General features: G+C 32.1%; 1 protein-coding gene across 1 annotated transcript; it reads right to left on the bottom strand.

Moving 5' to 3' along the window:
- Positions 1 to 5,385: 5,385 nt before the first annotated feature.
- Positions 5,386 to 15,098, bottom strand: LOC128990904 (uncharacterized). Its single transcript, XM_054413555.1, has 4 exons — positions 14,791 to 15,098; positions 11,231 to 11,339; positions 10,291 to 10,436; positions 5,386 to 8,048 (listed from the first exon to the last, which is right to left on the bottom strand). Exons 1-4 carry the CDS (start codon positions 14,809 to 14,811, stop codon positions 7,872 to 7,874), a joined length of 453 nt encoding a protein of 150 aa, XP_054269530.1. The 5' UTR covers positions 14,812 to 15,098; the 3' UTR covers positions 5,386 to 7,871.
- Between the last annotated feature and the right edge of the window lie 879 nt (positions 15,099 to 15,977).

Here is a 15,977-nt window from a genome sequence, read left to right as displayed (position 1 = left end):
GTTTTGTAAATTTGTAATCTGGTAAGATTTTTAAACTAAAATAACTATTTGTCCACACTCACACAATAAGTACCGTATGTAATTATTAATTAACAAAGTGTGTTGTGAAAACACAGCTGATGTGATCATCACAAGTCAGCATGTTTGCTCGTGATTATCACACAGCCGAGTTAGTTGATTGTTTTGCCTTTGTGAACATGTGCTCGAAGCATGTCCTCTTATCTTGATCCCTCAAGTGTTTGTGTTTGTACACAAACTGCTACATGCTACATGTCACAGAAGAGCTTTCAATGTTGATGTTTTTGTTCATCCAATGCAAACCCAACCAGAGATTGATTAAAGTATGCCTATGTTTACCATGTTTATTGTGATATGAATCAAATATGGTGAAAGCTTATTATCCAAACACTCTTTGTTGGACATACTTTTGGATAAGTAAATGGTAACAAATGTGTATGAGATGTAACTCAAAACCCACTTCAGACCTTAATCTACTTATGTTAATTACCTATACTTACACTTGCTGTCCACATTTTGTTTCTGACACATTTTGTTTTTGTTTTTGTATTGGTTATCTTTGTTTGTTTTGATGAGATGATTATGATAAAGGTCTGCCATAGACTTGGTGAACTCGGCATGCGTTGTACACAACACCTGACTGAAAATAGCTACAATCGAAAATGTTACTATCTTTAGGTACTACCTCCAATTGGAGTTAAATTAAAATAAATTTACAAGGTAATGTCAGAATAGTTTTTACTACCCAGACAGCACACTTTATCCCAGGGACATCCCATAGTAGTCCCATATGTCCTGAGAATGTCTCGGGATATGTGCGCTATCCTCAGGATATCCCGCAAAATCCCGGGACGAGTACGAAATCCACAGGATATCCTACAATATACCGTAATGTCCCGGGATTTGTAAGTTAACCTCAGGATATCCTGTAAAGTCCCGGGATATGTACGAATGCCATAGGATATCCCAGAATGTCCAATGACATCCCGGGACATGTACAAAATCCACTGGATATCCTGTAATGTCCCGTAATGTCCCGGTAACAAACTGAAGAAAAAAAATACTATTACTGATGAAATGTACAGTATATCTAAATTTAAATGTTCAACAAGAACAAGGCCAATATATAATAATTTGTTTTTTTCACTAGTGCTTTCAGAAACTTGGTTTCCATCTTCAGGCTGTGTTTACACTAGTACAAAAAGAAAATATTTACTTAATAAATTAATTTTAAACAAAGTTAAAACAGATGATTTAAAGGATATTGGAAAAATAAAAAATAATATTAGAAAAATTAATCTTTTGAATTTTGGATATGTTACAGTGTTGTTCTTGATGTAATTATTTTCAGTAATTCCGAATTTATAATTGGGCCGTCTTCATTATTTAACAAATAATTTTGGTCTGTTTTTTTTTCTAAAAATAAGATTCCCACGCATTAAGATGTTGAGGTTTTATAATTTATTTTAAAAGTTTAAGGTTTCCCAGATTGAAAATATGTCTTGTTAATACTATGGCTAGCAAGGGTTGACTTTACTTTACTGACATATTACTACCACTGAGTTCAGGAAAACTAGAGTTCTATCATAGTTGTGTGAAATGTGAATTTAATTCTAACTTTAAATTAATAAAACAACAAAAAACTAATTTTAATCATATAACAATCAATTATTACAGTGCTAATCTAATGGTGATTAAATAATCTATATTCAAATACCAGTATCCTCTCCAACTACCAGAAAAACAATTCAACTACTTGAGGTCTAAACAGATTAACAGAATCATATATAGCCTATACTGTAGTATCAAAAATATTTTAAGTATTGCGACCATTGCAACTGTCGGCTACTCTTTAACCACTTGAAAACACCCATAATCAACAAGCGCAGATAGCTCAGGAGGTAAGGTAAGAGGCTCACAAGGCGAAGGTACCAGGTTCAAAACCCGTCTGGACCAAAAACTTTTTTCTCGTTTTTTTCTTCAAAATTTGTGTTTATTAACTATTTAATCAATTTACTAAACTTATAATTAAGCTTTTCATACTAAATCTATATTATTTTGTGTTTTTTATGTTCAGGACAAGACCACACTTTATCCCAGGGACATCCCATAGTAGTCCCATATGTCCTGAGAATGTCCTGAGGACTACCCTGGGATGACCTCGGATGTCTCACGGATATGCGTGTGAGCTTATCCGTAGGACATCCCCGGGCGGGGACATTAGGCATTCCTGTGGATATCCTGTGATATCCCAAGTTGACCATAGGACCACTATGGGATATCTTGCATATCCTGTCGCAATATCCGTGGGATGTCCTGAGGAGAAAGTGTGCTGTCTGGGTATATTATTGGATAAACTACAATTCTTAAATTTACTACCCCCCTCTGAAACTGTTGGGGATCGGATTGCACACTTCTCAGCCTTTGGGGATTAAAGGGGAATAGCTTAAAGGCTTCTGAAAACCACAAATGGAATTTTCTCCAAATCTGGGTTTTTCCAAATTATCTTATTAGATTAATCGCTATGGAGTTCAGAGTTGATTAAAGCTTTTCTAAGAACCAGTACCCTGTAATACGACTCATACAGAGACCAGCACTAAGTCAGTTTATAGTACTGTCGATTATTATAAAAGAGTTTTAAAAATATCATATAACAATCTTAGGAAAAATATTATGTTCTTTCAGCTTAGGAAAAATACAATTGTGGGTTAACACAGATATAGGTAACAAAAAACTACACTACTAGATATAGGTAACTTAAAAGAGTACACATTCATTGTGTACAGTTCAAATCACAAATTTCGAAATTGCACACTTAAGTAATATCAATATCTAATGTACAATCTCTCGCTATTATGACATATTGGTGCATGTCTGGAGCTGTTGTTGAATGTAGAAGGCATTGTTTTGAATAATGTCCGGCTATCAGATTCTACTGACAATTGGAAAAATCCCACTGATTATAATAAATTCTCTACAAAATAGGAGGAACAGTAAAGTAAAGTTATTGAATATTTCCTAATGCCATACTTGTTCACATGTTTCTAGAAATTGAAATATAATATACAGGCTGTATAGCAGTAATAATGGATTGATTAAATTTAGGATACAACATATAACAATTAATTAGTAGGTAGTTAAAGAATTTCTTACAATTTACTCATCCAACCATTTAATTTATATTTTATAAGTATGATTAAATAAAAAAAATAAAAACATTTTGACTTGAAAAAGTAACTGTGTTTACTATTATTTTTCATTCCTCCGAATTAATAAAATTGCAGTCTTTTGGGTTAAAACACAAAACAACCATAAAGAAATTTTTAGTAATAAGTAATTACCCAGGAAATGAAAAAAATCAATCTTGAAATAGGGTACTCAAAAGTCAGATTTTCTAATATCAATTTTCTAATTGAAAAATTATAGTCTAAGTTAAACACATTCAAATGTAGGCCTACCCCAAACCCCTATTGTATGAAAAAGACAATTCTAATAAAAAAATATAAAATAAACAACTGTGTTATGAGTATGCCAATACATAGTAATTGTATTTGTATGGAAGTCCAACAAAAGCTTGTTACACAATGCAGCAGTGTATGACTTCCATTATCTTCACAGATTATGTAAATGTTAAACAGACTCATCTGTAGACCTTGACCTATGATTGTTGAGGGCAATTAATTGTTTCCATCTCTTATTCATCAGCCCTTAGCATGAATAAGTAATGATGAAGCAGTGTGAGCATGAATTTGAAACTCTGAAGAGAAAAGATGACTCAACTGTTTTACTAAGATTTTGTACCAACAGATATGTTTGTGCAAAAATGTATGCAAACACCTACCTAAGCAGTAGTTTTTTTTTTTATTTTATTTACCAGGAACAAACATATAGGACCTAATCAGGAACTACCTTTAGTTTACATTAAATATTAAAAGTCAATGACAGATCCACATTTGACAACAGTTCTTATCATGCTGCACCTTCACCTTATCTAATCAAAAGAAGGAAGTGAAGAAAGACAATACTGTAATGCTACTCCAGAACTATTAGAACAGACCAAGCCAAAACACACCTTAGCAGTTTGTCATACCTTCAAGTGTAACTCATTTCAAATGCATTCCTTATTGGATTGTTGCCAAAGCATTTCAAAGTAATATTTTGATCCTAGGAGTTTGCAGTGGAAATAAAGCTATGTTGACTTTTTCATGTTAACTTCCAATGCCTTGAGAAAAATATAGATCAACTCTATTAGAAGAATAATAAATTCTTAACTTTGAAAGTGATTCATTCATAATATTTTCCATATGATAAAATGTTTAAATCTTCCAAGAGACAAAGGTCAGAAATTAATCTTTGGCCTGTTCTCTAAAATAATTTATTATTGTACAGAGATAAATATTTCCATCATACTTCAGTTTTGTTGTCAATACAGTTTTAAAAATACCCAAAATGCACAGTAAACAGTAGTTAATTATGTACCTAATGTGAGGCAAAACTGTAAACCCAACAAATTTTTAAGTTATCATTAATCAGCTTAAAGCTAATAGCTAATTAAAATTGTTAAAGAAATATAAAAGTTCGAAAAAATTGATTTAAAATTATTCAAATCGTATTTGTTTTGCATAGAACGTGAAAATTTCAACCAGTACCGTTTGTGCGACAGGCCTGTTCGGTTTTGTAAATTTTTATCGTTTAGTAAATATTATTTTGTGTTATGAGTTTTAACTTCGACGATTTACTTTAGCCAAGATTTATGTCTGATGATGGCATTGTAATGTCAAAACGGCCTTAAACAGCAGTTACAACATTTGAGCTGTATGTCGAAGGTAAAACCTACTTTTTAGTGATAAAATATGTATTTATTTTATTTACGTTAAAATTGTTTTCTTTATATTCCTCAAATTATTGTTCGAATATTGACCTGTGTGAATTAATTTTTTATGTAGATATAATTTGAAATTTAAGTAATTTATTTTGAGTTGCTGTATTCTAAAAATATTATCAATTACTCCATGAACCAAGTCACCATTGAACAAGTTTCAAACATAAAGAACAAAACATAAAAAATATATCCTGTTTTCATGTAGTAAAAAAAAAATACTATAAATTTATCTCTTACTCTCTGTGGCAAAAAAATCTGCTGGAGTGGAGGACATCAGTTATTTTTTTTTGCTTTTGTGAATTCATCTGTTGATTTTGTTGCAGAAAATTTTCCCAATAAAAAAATATATTATTGCATTGCTATCAATAGTTATTAAACTTGAACTAGACTAGTAGAATACTTTGTAATTTAATTATCACCAAAAATGTTCTTGGGATCAGTAAAATTGTTATGTATAGGGTAAACAAATAAAGCATTTTAATAGGTACAAAAATAATATTTATTAATAAGTTCTTGCATATAAATTATGAACATTAAACAAACAATATAAAATTACAACACAGGGATTATCCAGTTAACAAACAAAACAATATTCTACACTATTTATCAGTCTTAACCTTATTACACGACTATGGAATACATACAAGTATTAGCAGTATTAGGTATAGTGATAAAGGAGCAGCCATTGAGAAAAAAACGTAAAATATGTCCAATCGGGGAAGATCACACAATCATAACATTTTTTTTCAAGATCAGTAGGTGTTTTGATCTATCAATAGCACATATAAGAAAATCTAAAGTATAATATAATGAGATGTAACCAAACAATATTATACATGAATAAATATAAATTCCAATAAAATAAACAACTAATAGAAATATAGAATGGATTGAAATTAATAGAATCCAAACAAAAAAGAGGAAAATATGGTTCAAATTCTTATAAATATATTGCTGTATAATGTTTGTTTCCCTACTCTAGATTCCTACTCTAAGTTTGATTTATTTGCACCTACTTACTTGTGGTTGTAATATTTATCAAATTTATAGCACTCAAAATTAAACATAAATTATACTGTAAACATTTCCTTTTAATATATCTGATTAAAAGTTAGGAAGTTTACCAGGAATTGTTTAGGAAATTGACGGTAAAGCTGACTTACCTGTGAATTTCCTTAACAATTTCTTTTAATATAAATAGGCATATTAAATAGGGCTGTGGTGTAAAATTATTAATCTTATCATGGGCTATAAACGTTACCATAGCCATTTTTAATGGTAGTAAAAATAATATGTTTCAAGATTTCTTGTAATGAGTATAACATGTTAGGCCTACTGTACATCAATAGCACTCTCTGTGGTACTGTTAAGAGCCAAAACGATAGGAAGACTAGCTCTGCAATGGAAACAGCAATAAACATACCTTTGCACAATTAACATTTCTGATTTCTGTAGTTAAGTTTTAATTTCATTTAATGTTTTTAGTTTTCATATAGGTCAACCTGAAAACCAGTTTGTAATCAGAGAGCTGTTGAAATACAAATTTTTTATTATGTAGCCTATTTATTGGAGTATTTTCTTTTTAAATATATAAAAAAATAAACTGAATTATCAAGTTGTTTAAGTGCAATTGAGTGCATGATATATTCAAGATTCAAGACCAGGGTTGCCACCGTCCCGATTCTGCCGGGACAGTCCCGATTAAGGTTCCTTATGCCGGCATTTAAGCCTATGTTAATCGGGGCCATCATGTCCCGATTTTTCTTTAACCTAAGGTGGCAACCCTGTTCAAGACTCACCTGACGAGTAAAAATGTAATTGTTGTAGCAGCATTGCACAAATTCTGTTTTTACAAAATGTTATTTACAGAAATATAAAAGATTACCTACTAACTGTGTTTGGCTACAATCTTGATATAAAATTATTTATTCTTTTAACAATCTATTGCACAGTTAAAAGTTGAGTATTTTAATGAGGTTTTGAATCTATTATTTAAAACTAAAAGACCAACGCTAAAAATTACTTCAAATCCAAATGTTGTAGACTATACCATTTATTTAATACCAAGCAAATTGCTTAGAGACAAATTGGAAATGGGGATACATCTGTAGGGAATAGATGATTTTTTCACGATAAAAAATGTATATTGATATAAAATATTAATTTTTCTTTTTACTAATGGTGAAATTCTTGATAACTTCCATGCGAAGCAAAGATAAGCAAAACATGATCAAAAACTATATTTACAACATATGCTTTACATTCAGTATTGTTGAAATAATGCACTGGCCCAAGAATAGGGTAAAAATCAAAGCATCAAATATACATTACGGCATGGAAGAGATCTTGTCTTTACAGTGGAACCTCTTTAATCCGAACCCCCGTAATCCGAACGTCCACTAATCCGAACCCCTCATTGCTGTACTCTATACAAAGGACAGCAGTTCTTAACTGTATACTGTATTTAATTTACAGTACTGTTTATTCACCATGTTTACTACTGTATTAAAATAAACACTGTATTTTACTTTATAAAACATATTTTCACTTTTCCCAAAATAATGTTGATCAATTTTAGCCATGTTTTAGCTATTGTTATGTAAAAACAACAATATGTTCTGTAATCCGAACTATTCAATATTCCGAACTACCCCTGGTCCCAATTAGTTCGGATTAAGAGGTTCTACTGTACTTCAATGCATGTCAAATATTCACCCATTTAAACATTGACAATCACACATCTAACACTCACACATAATAATTAAATTTACAGAGGAAACGTATCCCAGTCAAAATGTTACTTAAGCCTAACAAATAGGAGTCTTAAACTTTAACACTAATTGTTCCCCTTATAATACTGAAAATATAAGGAACGTCAATAGTCTAAGTTGTAGTACCCTAATATGTGTATACAAAATATATTCATGATGTAAACTAAACACTAAGTGAGAGATGAGTAAAAAAATTACGTTTACAGGCTAATAATCTTGAAAGCAGTGACTGAGATGAAAACGACTGCCGCAACCATGAACTGGAACCCCAGTGGAGGTGAAACAGCGTAGGACAGGAGGACTGCGACACCAGCGACTTGTGCAGTCAACAGTAGCAAAGTCAGATACAACAGCAATACAGCTGACAACGATTGAATCTGCCACAGAAATTTGAGTTACGCACAACTGTGAGAGCTTACAAAGAGAAAATACTAGCATTGTGTGGATTCCAATGAAATTGTAAAATAAAAACCGAATACACTACAGCTTTTGGATATTTTTGGGCAAGGTATGCATACTGTAAAATCCTACTCAGAGACCTTGGAAACAAACCTTGTCCGGAACTTCGTATGTTTGAACCATCAGAAATTAGAAAAAAATAGACAAATTTGAAAACATTGTGAGTGAAAAATAAGTAAACTACAATAATATAAGAAATGATAAAGGATTTTGAAAACTATCTTAATGTACTAGAAGAACCAAGAAAACACTGTAGGCTATGTTAATAAAATATTTTATTCATAAAAAATATATGGATAAAATATTTTTTTTCCATAAACTTAAAAAGTGAATAGTGTAAAATAAAATAAATACATCTAACAAAATGCAACTAACTTATCTTGTTATAATATTATTGGAATGTATAAAATTTACTTGAAAAAATCTTCTACCGGTTCCACTTACTACGCAATCTGTTTATAAAGTGTCATTTAACAACTTCCCACTATCAAACCCTGTGTCAATTAATTCAATCACACTCCCCCACACTGTAATACTGGCCCTACCAAAACTTAAATAACGTTTATGTATGATCACAAATCGCTCTTTAGTCTAGGCCTATACCTCTAACTTTGTTGTTCACTATTAAAACACACATCTCTAAAATGTATCCATATATACTTTTCATGTGATCCTGAATCGTTTCAATCAATATTTCAGCCATTACAAGCTTCAGATAATAAATAATTAATCATTTTATTATTTTATCAAGTTTTCTTCTTAATGTTAATTCCACTACAATAATTTGTGTCTCCTGTATTTTCAAGGGTAGTAGAACAAATTTATGCAACGTTATGAAATCAAATTGAGAACAAGATAGTTTCACACGCTTGCATTTATGAATCTGCTGCTCATTGTTTGATTATAGCTGACATATCACTTGCAGCTAATTGTGCTTGGGTTTACTCAAATTCTGTCTAATAGTAAACGTGTAGGGTCATAAAATATAATCTTTGGAGACTACTTTCTTAATGTCTAATAGATGTAACAAGATGATAAAATTTTAACCAAATAACTCAACATGATTCATTCTATTTTATACAATTAAACTTATCTCTATCCATATTTTTAACAGTAAATAATATAGGCTTGAAAACCGAACAAGAGGTCCTCAAATGTTGCCTACTATTTTTAGATTGAACAGTAATGGCTGAAACAATGACCATTTAGAAAGAATTAGGCAAATTAGCCAGATATCCAGTTAGCTTAATGGACTATCAGTGCTTTAAAATTATCAATATTTATTTCTTCATAAACAGTTTTACAATACCGGTATCTTATTTTTTTTAAACTTAATAAAAATTCCAAAGCATTTTCTTTTTCAATAGAAAATTGGTAATAGTTGTTTATAGGTAAATTGTCATTCGTTTCACTATTTTTTTTTTATTGAAGACAGGCACTGAAATATCTATTCATGCTATACTGTAATATATTTATTACTGTAGTTATACTGTAATAATATTTATGCTTATTTTTGTGTGTTTCACAGAACCAAAGCTTGTAAGTTTGTTCGCAATTATTGTGCAAGTTTGTTGTGTCGTAAGTTGTTTGTAAGTTTGTTGTTGTTGTAAAATTATGATAATTCTTGCAGGCTACCAGTCTACAAAAACGGCGGGGATTTCTGCTTCCCGTCTGCGACATTTGCAACCATTATGCAGATATTTTTGCTTCTGACCAGGAAAGGCTGCTTATGATTAAAACATTTTGAAAATTTTTTTATAACACATTCCTGCAGCATGTGGGGTTTTGTTGTGACTTTACTCACAAAGTTAGTATTGTTACCCAGTTTCAAGAAATCTTTAAATAAGTTACCTTTTTGTTTTGTAAAGGTAACTTATTACTCAACAATTGCTATTGGCCATCACAGATTGGCATTTGCTGAACAACGTAGAAAAATATTTGACATTAAGGATGACAGAGATATTGACTCTAGGTAAACTAACCTGATTTTGATTGTTTAATATTTTGCAAGAAACATAATTTAGTCCTCTTTGATGTGCAGTCTGGAATTGTTATTTGTGACCTACGTAGCCAAGGACTGCCAGGACAGGTGAACTGACCCAAACTCAAAAACTTGATAAAATGTGAGCGAGTCTGATTGAAAAGAACTATTTGACTAACCTGTTTGACGGCGGCATCGAGGGTTTGTGAGAGTGAAGTGCGAGAGCTGAGTAGCCACTGCAGCTCGTAGCAAGCACTGAGCAGGTCTGGCAACTGTCTCAGTCGACTCACCGGTGTCACTGAGCTTGACTGTTTACTGCTTGACACTGGGAATAACAAAACAAATAATTATTTTTTCATGTCTTCTTAGGTTAGTAATCTGTAAAAAATTAAAGCATAGAAGAAGCAAATAACGCTCATCGGAAAACAAAATATTTTTTTGAGAGGAAGGGTATTTAGGTTAGGCTTTTCATTTACTGATACACACGAAGACGGTTCCCTAACAAAAAAAATTTAAAAATATCAAGATCGTTTCAAGATCAAGATAAGATTCAGTCATTAAAGTGGTAAATACATTGACAACTAACACAATAAATTAAAAGATATTTTGAAGCTTAGCCTAATCTCTGTTTAAAAATTTATGTTGACCTCTGAGCTTTGTAGGCCTACATTAGAATTCTAAACATGGAATTTTGCCTCACCTGAACCACCAATGGTAATTCCCTGATATCTCAAGTACTTTGATTACCAAACACTGGATACAAAATATGTTTTCATTTTACCTGGATTGTTAGAGTTGAGTTTATCCTTGAATCATCACTTTTACAATAATTATTAAATTCACATTGACAATTGAAATTTACAGTCAATCATTTAAATGTGTTTAACACTTTTGCTAATTTGTATGTTTCTTTTGTAAGGGAATGAGGTAAAAACTCTGATATCTTTTTTTAACTAGCATTCGGTTAAAAGCACGATGGTAAATTGCATCTTCTTGGTAAAAAAAAACCCCTACGCATGGGATCGAACCAGCAACCATCAGCGTTCTAGTTTGAATGTATTTAGAATTTTAAGTTGATCTTAAACATTCTAAAAAATAGTTTAACATTTTAGAAGTTACCTTGATGAGAAAATGCCCTCCTTTGGTCTTGTGAAAACACACACGTTTTCTTGTCTTGCTCAGCCCAGTTTTTTTGGGGCCTTACACAAGATTTGCTCATGGTGGAATTCTAAAACAAAAACCAATTGACAGCCAAGCTTTTTGTATTTTACAGTTTTGTAAAAACAAAGAAAACATGTAAAAAACTGAAAACAATTATTTAGTACCTAATACAATTAAAAATACGCTTTAAATATGTTTTGTTGTCTATTTTACTTCATATAGGTACAGTAGTCCTATATATTATATTTTAGAAATACCTAGGACTACTAATGCAACTTTTAAAGTAATTTTTCATCATAGCTCCTATGTAGGTCAACTGAAAATGCAGAATCCAAGTTAACCTCGTTAGATGACGTAAAACAGACCTTGTAAGACTTCTGTCAATGTCCTCTGTTACATAAGTTAAAGTCAATAGAAGGATAAAGAATAGAGAATGCCCACCACCAGCTATCTTAGCACATTAGTAAAGTCATTAAAAGATTAAAGTTAACCTACATTTGAGTGAGAAACTGTGTTTGATAAAATTATATCTCTTTCATACGTGTGACAAATCGGAACAATTGAATGTGCAATAACAGTCTTTAATTTATTTTTGTGCAAAGCTAGACTAACATAAAGTGGCAAGCTATACTTTAATTCATATAAGTTTAATACAAAACTTAATAAGTTTATTTGATGTTAAACGCTTTCACATAAAGACATTGTTGAAAGCCGTTGATAGAGACACAATAGGTGGATGTAAAGTGTGTTGAATTACTTAGGTAATCTGGTACAAAAGATGTGAAAGCTGCGTCAACTGATAATAGCTTCTTAAGGGTAATTTAAAATCATAATTTAGTAATTTTAAATCCTCTTAAAAGTCTAGATAAAAATATAAGTTGCTTATTTGGATCATTAATATACAAGCCACTAGTAGTCCTACTAATATTATAAATGAGAAAGTTTGGATGTATGGATGTATGGATGTATGTTTGTGACAAGTGAACGCATTAACCACTGGACGGAATTTGCTGAAATTTGGCATGATGATAGCTCACATTCCTGATTAACATATAGGCATATTCTTATCTCAAAAATCCTTTCGGGCTCCGCCCCAGTGGCTCTATAGTTCCCCATGTTAACCTTATGAGTATTCATATTAAAAGGGAATTAAATAATTTAGTCAGCTGTTTCAACTAAAAAGTTGGTTCTATGATATGCAAAAGCATTAAAAACCTACAAGGATTACCAACAGGGTGCAGCACTATTATTTTTTTTAATTTATGACAACAGCTAATTTGCAACCAAAAGGTGAGTGAGCGTAGCGAACGAACTTCAACCTGGAGGTAAGTTAGCGTAGCGAACGAGCTAACCAGAAGGCAAGTGAGCTCAGCGAACGAGCTTCAACCTAAAGGTGAGTGAGCGTGGCGAACGAACTTCAACCAGGACGTGATTGAGCCATGCGAACGAGCTCACTTATGAAGTAAAAACGGGGCAAAGCCCGCGGGTCCAGCTAGTTAAGAATAAGTTACAGCAAAAGAGTTTATAAAGACACTTTTTATCAACACTAAATAACTTAAGTTAATTGGTTGTGGTTAAACAAACAGCTAAGTTTTAAAGAAACTACTGATCTTAATTAGGCTACATGATGATTATAAGAATTTTTTTGAAAGATAAATTCACCTCAGGGGTGGGTTCCAATGTATCATGGGGCAAAATTTAAAATTCATTATTATTAGCTTTTTACAAAAAAATTATACTAAACAATTAAATACGATTAATTACATTATTGGTAGGTCATTTTTTACGGGTTTTGTGGCTTTTCAGACGCTCAGTAAACTTAAACTTCACACTTTTTCACAATTTCACACTTCAGGAAGTGCGATAAGGGTGCGCTCTACCTCAGCTCGGGCTTTATTAGCTCTATGTTGCGCAACTGAGCAGCGCTGCGAGAAGCGCTTGCAGACTTTTTTTTAAATCCTCTCAAATTACTCAGTTAACTTTAAAAAAGTTTTCACCTGAAGAAGGTTCCTTAACTTACTCCTTAGATTCAAATTTATGACTCTGTTGTTTTAATTTTCTTCTACAAATTCATTTGTATGTGTAAAATGCTTTAGAAAAAAGCTTATTTAGAAGTATTTACCAGTCACTTCTCACTTAAAATTCTACTACTACCAAAAAATTAAAAGGATACAAGCCTACAAAAATAATAAATGAATACCTATATTAACATGGTAAATATATTTTCAATCGGTTAAGAACTAAGCCTACAATGACGGAGATCCTAAACCCTTGCATTAGCGTGCGGTAGACAGGTACATTACAGCACACTCTTAAGGGTGAGTTGGGCGTTGTAAAATCTTTACCCTGGTAAATGTATAAAACCTATGTAGACAAAAACCCAAGCTTTATAAAACATTTCTAAAGTTATGGGAAATTTAATAAGTTTACTGTAAAAAAAATAAAACATTAAGCAGTTTTACAAAATAGCCTAAATGTTTGTGTTTTTAAAAGTTAAACCTTGGAAACTAGGTTTACCTTGACTTAAAATTTAATTTGGAATTGTTGTCAATTTTTTAATTAGTTGAGAAGTTGACTCAGTTTGATGGTTAACTTAGTAAATACCCCCGCCGCAGCAAACCTGCAGACTAAGCGAATTTCAACTTGTCTGATACATTTTTACTGAAATATTTCCATAAGAATTAGACATATTTATTCCAAATTTAAAAATTTAACGAGTGCTTAGGTTTGCTGCTACGGGGAAGGTAAAAAGTGTTTTTGACCATACATCAATAGTACGGTATAGGATGAAATAAATAAATTTGCCAAAATTTATTAACATATATCCATAAACAAGTAAACTACAACAGTTTTCATTTTCTCCATAAGAATAACAAGGGAATATTAAATTACACTTTTTATAGTTTTCTCCGTGATCGTTAGGCATACAACAGCGCTTCAATATACTAAATTATTTCTTTTTTTAAGCTCTACAAAATGGTTAAGAAAGAAATTGCAAAATTTTTTGTTTGTAAGGTCAAAATTGGGAAAACCCCATTTTTACCCCATAAAACCCTGTTACCATATGTGGTCTGATTATGCTGGTTCGCGAACTCGATAGCAAAAACATAGGTTTACACATTTGTACCAAATTTCATCATAATCGGATCATTTTTGCTCGAGTTATTGCGCTAACGGACACACCTATATTATGAATTTGAACGGATGGTGTTTTTGTCCTCTGGGGACCTCAAAACGAAAAAGTAAATCCGTCCCGGGTCTAGGTCTTACCATGAGACCTACGGTGATAGCTTATTCATTATATGGGAAATTCGCTAAAAGTATAACTTAGGGCCTTTTCAAAATAACTTAGGCCTAAGTTAATGTGGTGATCTCACTGATAAGGGTAAGGCTATGTTTCTTCAATTAAGTTAGTGGTAAAGAAAAAATATAAGAAGCATAAATTCTACCATTGACTATTGAAAGATTCTACATAGGCTAAGTACAGCTTCAAGTCTAGTAATAATTATTTATCTTACCAAAAATAATGAGATTCTCATTGTTGATATCTTGAGTGTAAACACAGTAAAAATACACTACCAGTCTAAAATAAAACACTAGGTAAGTTAATAGAATGTTGAACAGAACGATTCGTGTCTAAAATAGTTTTGAACTGAAGGCACTCTTTTTACTTGTCAAAACGCTCTCAATCGTCCTCTGCTTCTGCTTCTCTCCTAGTCCTATTCCTGGCAAAGGCAAAGGCACTGCACATCAAGACAACTGAACTCAGCAGAACCAGAACTGGAACTATCCAACTCCAACTATCTCTATCGAAACCACTTCGAAACGAAACAGGTTCAACCAATGACCAATAATTATTACGAAGGGGAGAAGAGGATCAGGAGGCCGGCTCGTGCACTGTGGGAGTGGGTGGAGGGGATAAGCAGCTGAGTTCATTGTCAACAAAACAACATCAACATAACCCAACCCTACTGTCGTCCCTACTCCCATCCCATCCCATGCTCGCGCACACGTACGCATCGCATCGGCATAAACATGCTGAGATCACGTGATAGCTGATTACTGATCAATCAATCACTCAAAACTACTCTAAGCAAGAAGTGTTATCGTATTCCCCAAGGGATTAGGAAATGGTCAGAGTTATTATTCTAAAATGACAAAGAAAAATTGCAATACTAAATATCCGGCGTTAACATTATCCGGTATTGTGTTATTAATTAATTAACATAATAAACTTATGTGTTAACATTACAGTATAAGGTGTTCACATATCCGGTGTTAACAATAGTTAACACAAGAGCTGATATTAATTTAACAGCATAATTCGATAACAAGGATACAAATTGAATATTTATAACATAAATATTCCTGTTCAAGTATTCGTGGATTGTATGTTTGCCAACCGAAATAAACTTGTTACTTGTGGGTGTTCGCCTCCGCTGTCCAAGAAAGGGGGCTCGTCCGGATTTATGTCTTCACATCATTTTTAGTCATCAGTAGCCTCAAAGAAATCTTTTATTTTGCAGTAGGGTCTTGTTAAGAAGAAGTCTTTAAGTTTATTTTTAGAGCCGTTTGTGTTTTGAATATTTTTAATTGATCTGGGAGGTGGTTGAAAAATGTTAGTCCTATGTATAGTTTGTATGTCTTCTCTCTATATTGTTATGTTTGATGTTAAGGAATGGATGATGGTTTCGTAGATATAGAA

This window comes from Macrosteles quadrilineatus, unplaced genomic scaffold (assembly GCF_028750875.1).
Source record: "Macrosteles quadrilineatus isolate MER2022 unplaced genomic scaffold, UCM_ALF_1.0 Scaffold_3__2_contigs__length_128488019, whole genome shotgun sequence".
NCBI lineage: Eukaryota > Metazoa > Arthropoda > Insecta > Hemiptera > Cicadellidae > Macrosteles > Macrosteles quadrilineatus.
This window is presented reverse-complemented; position numbering and strand designations above follow the sequence as displayed.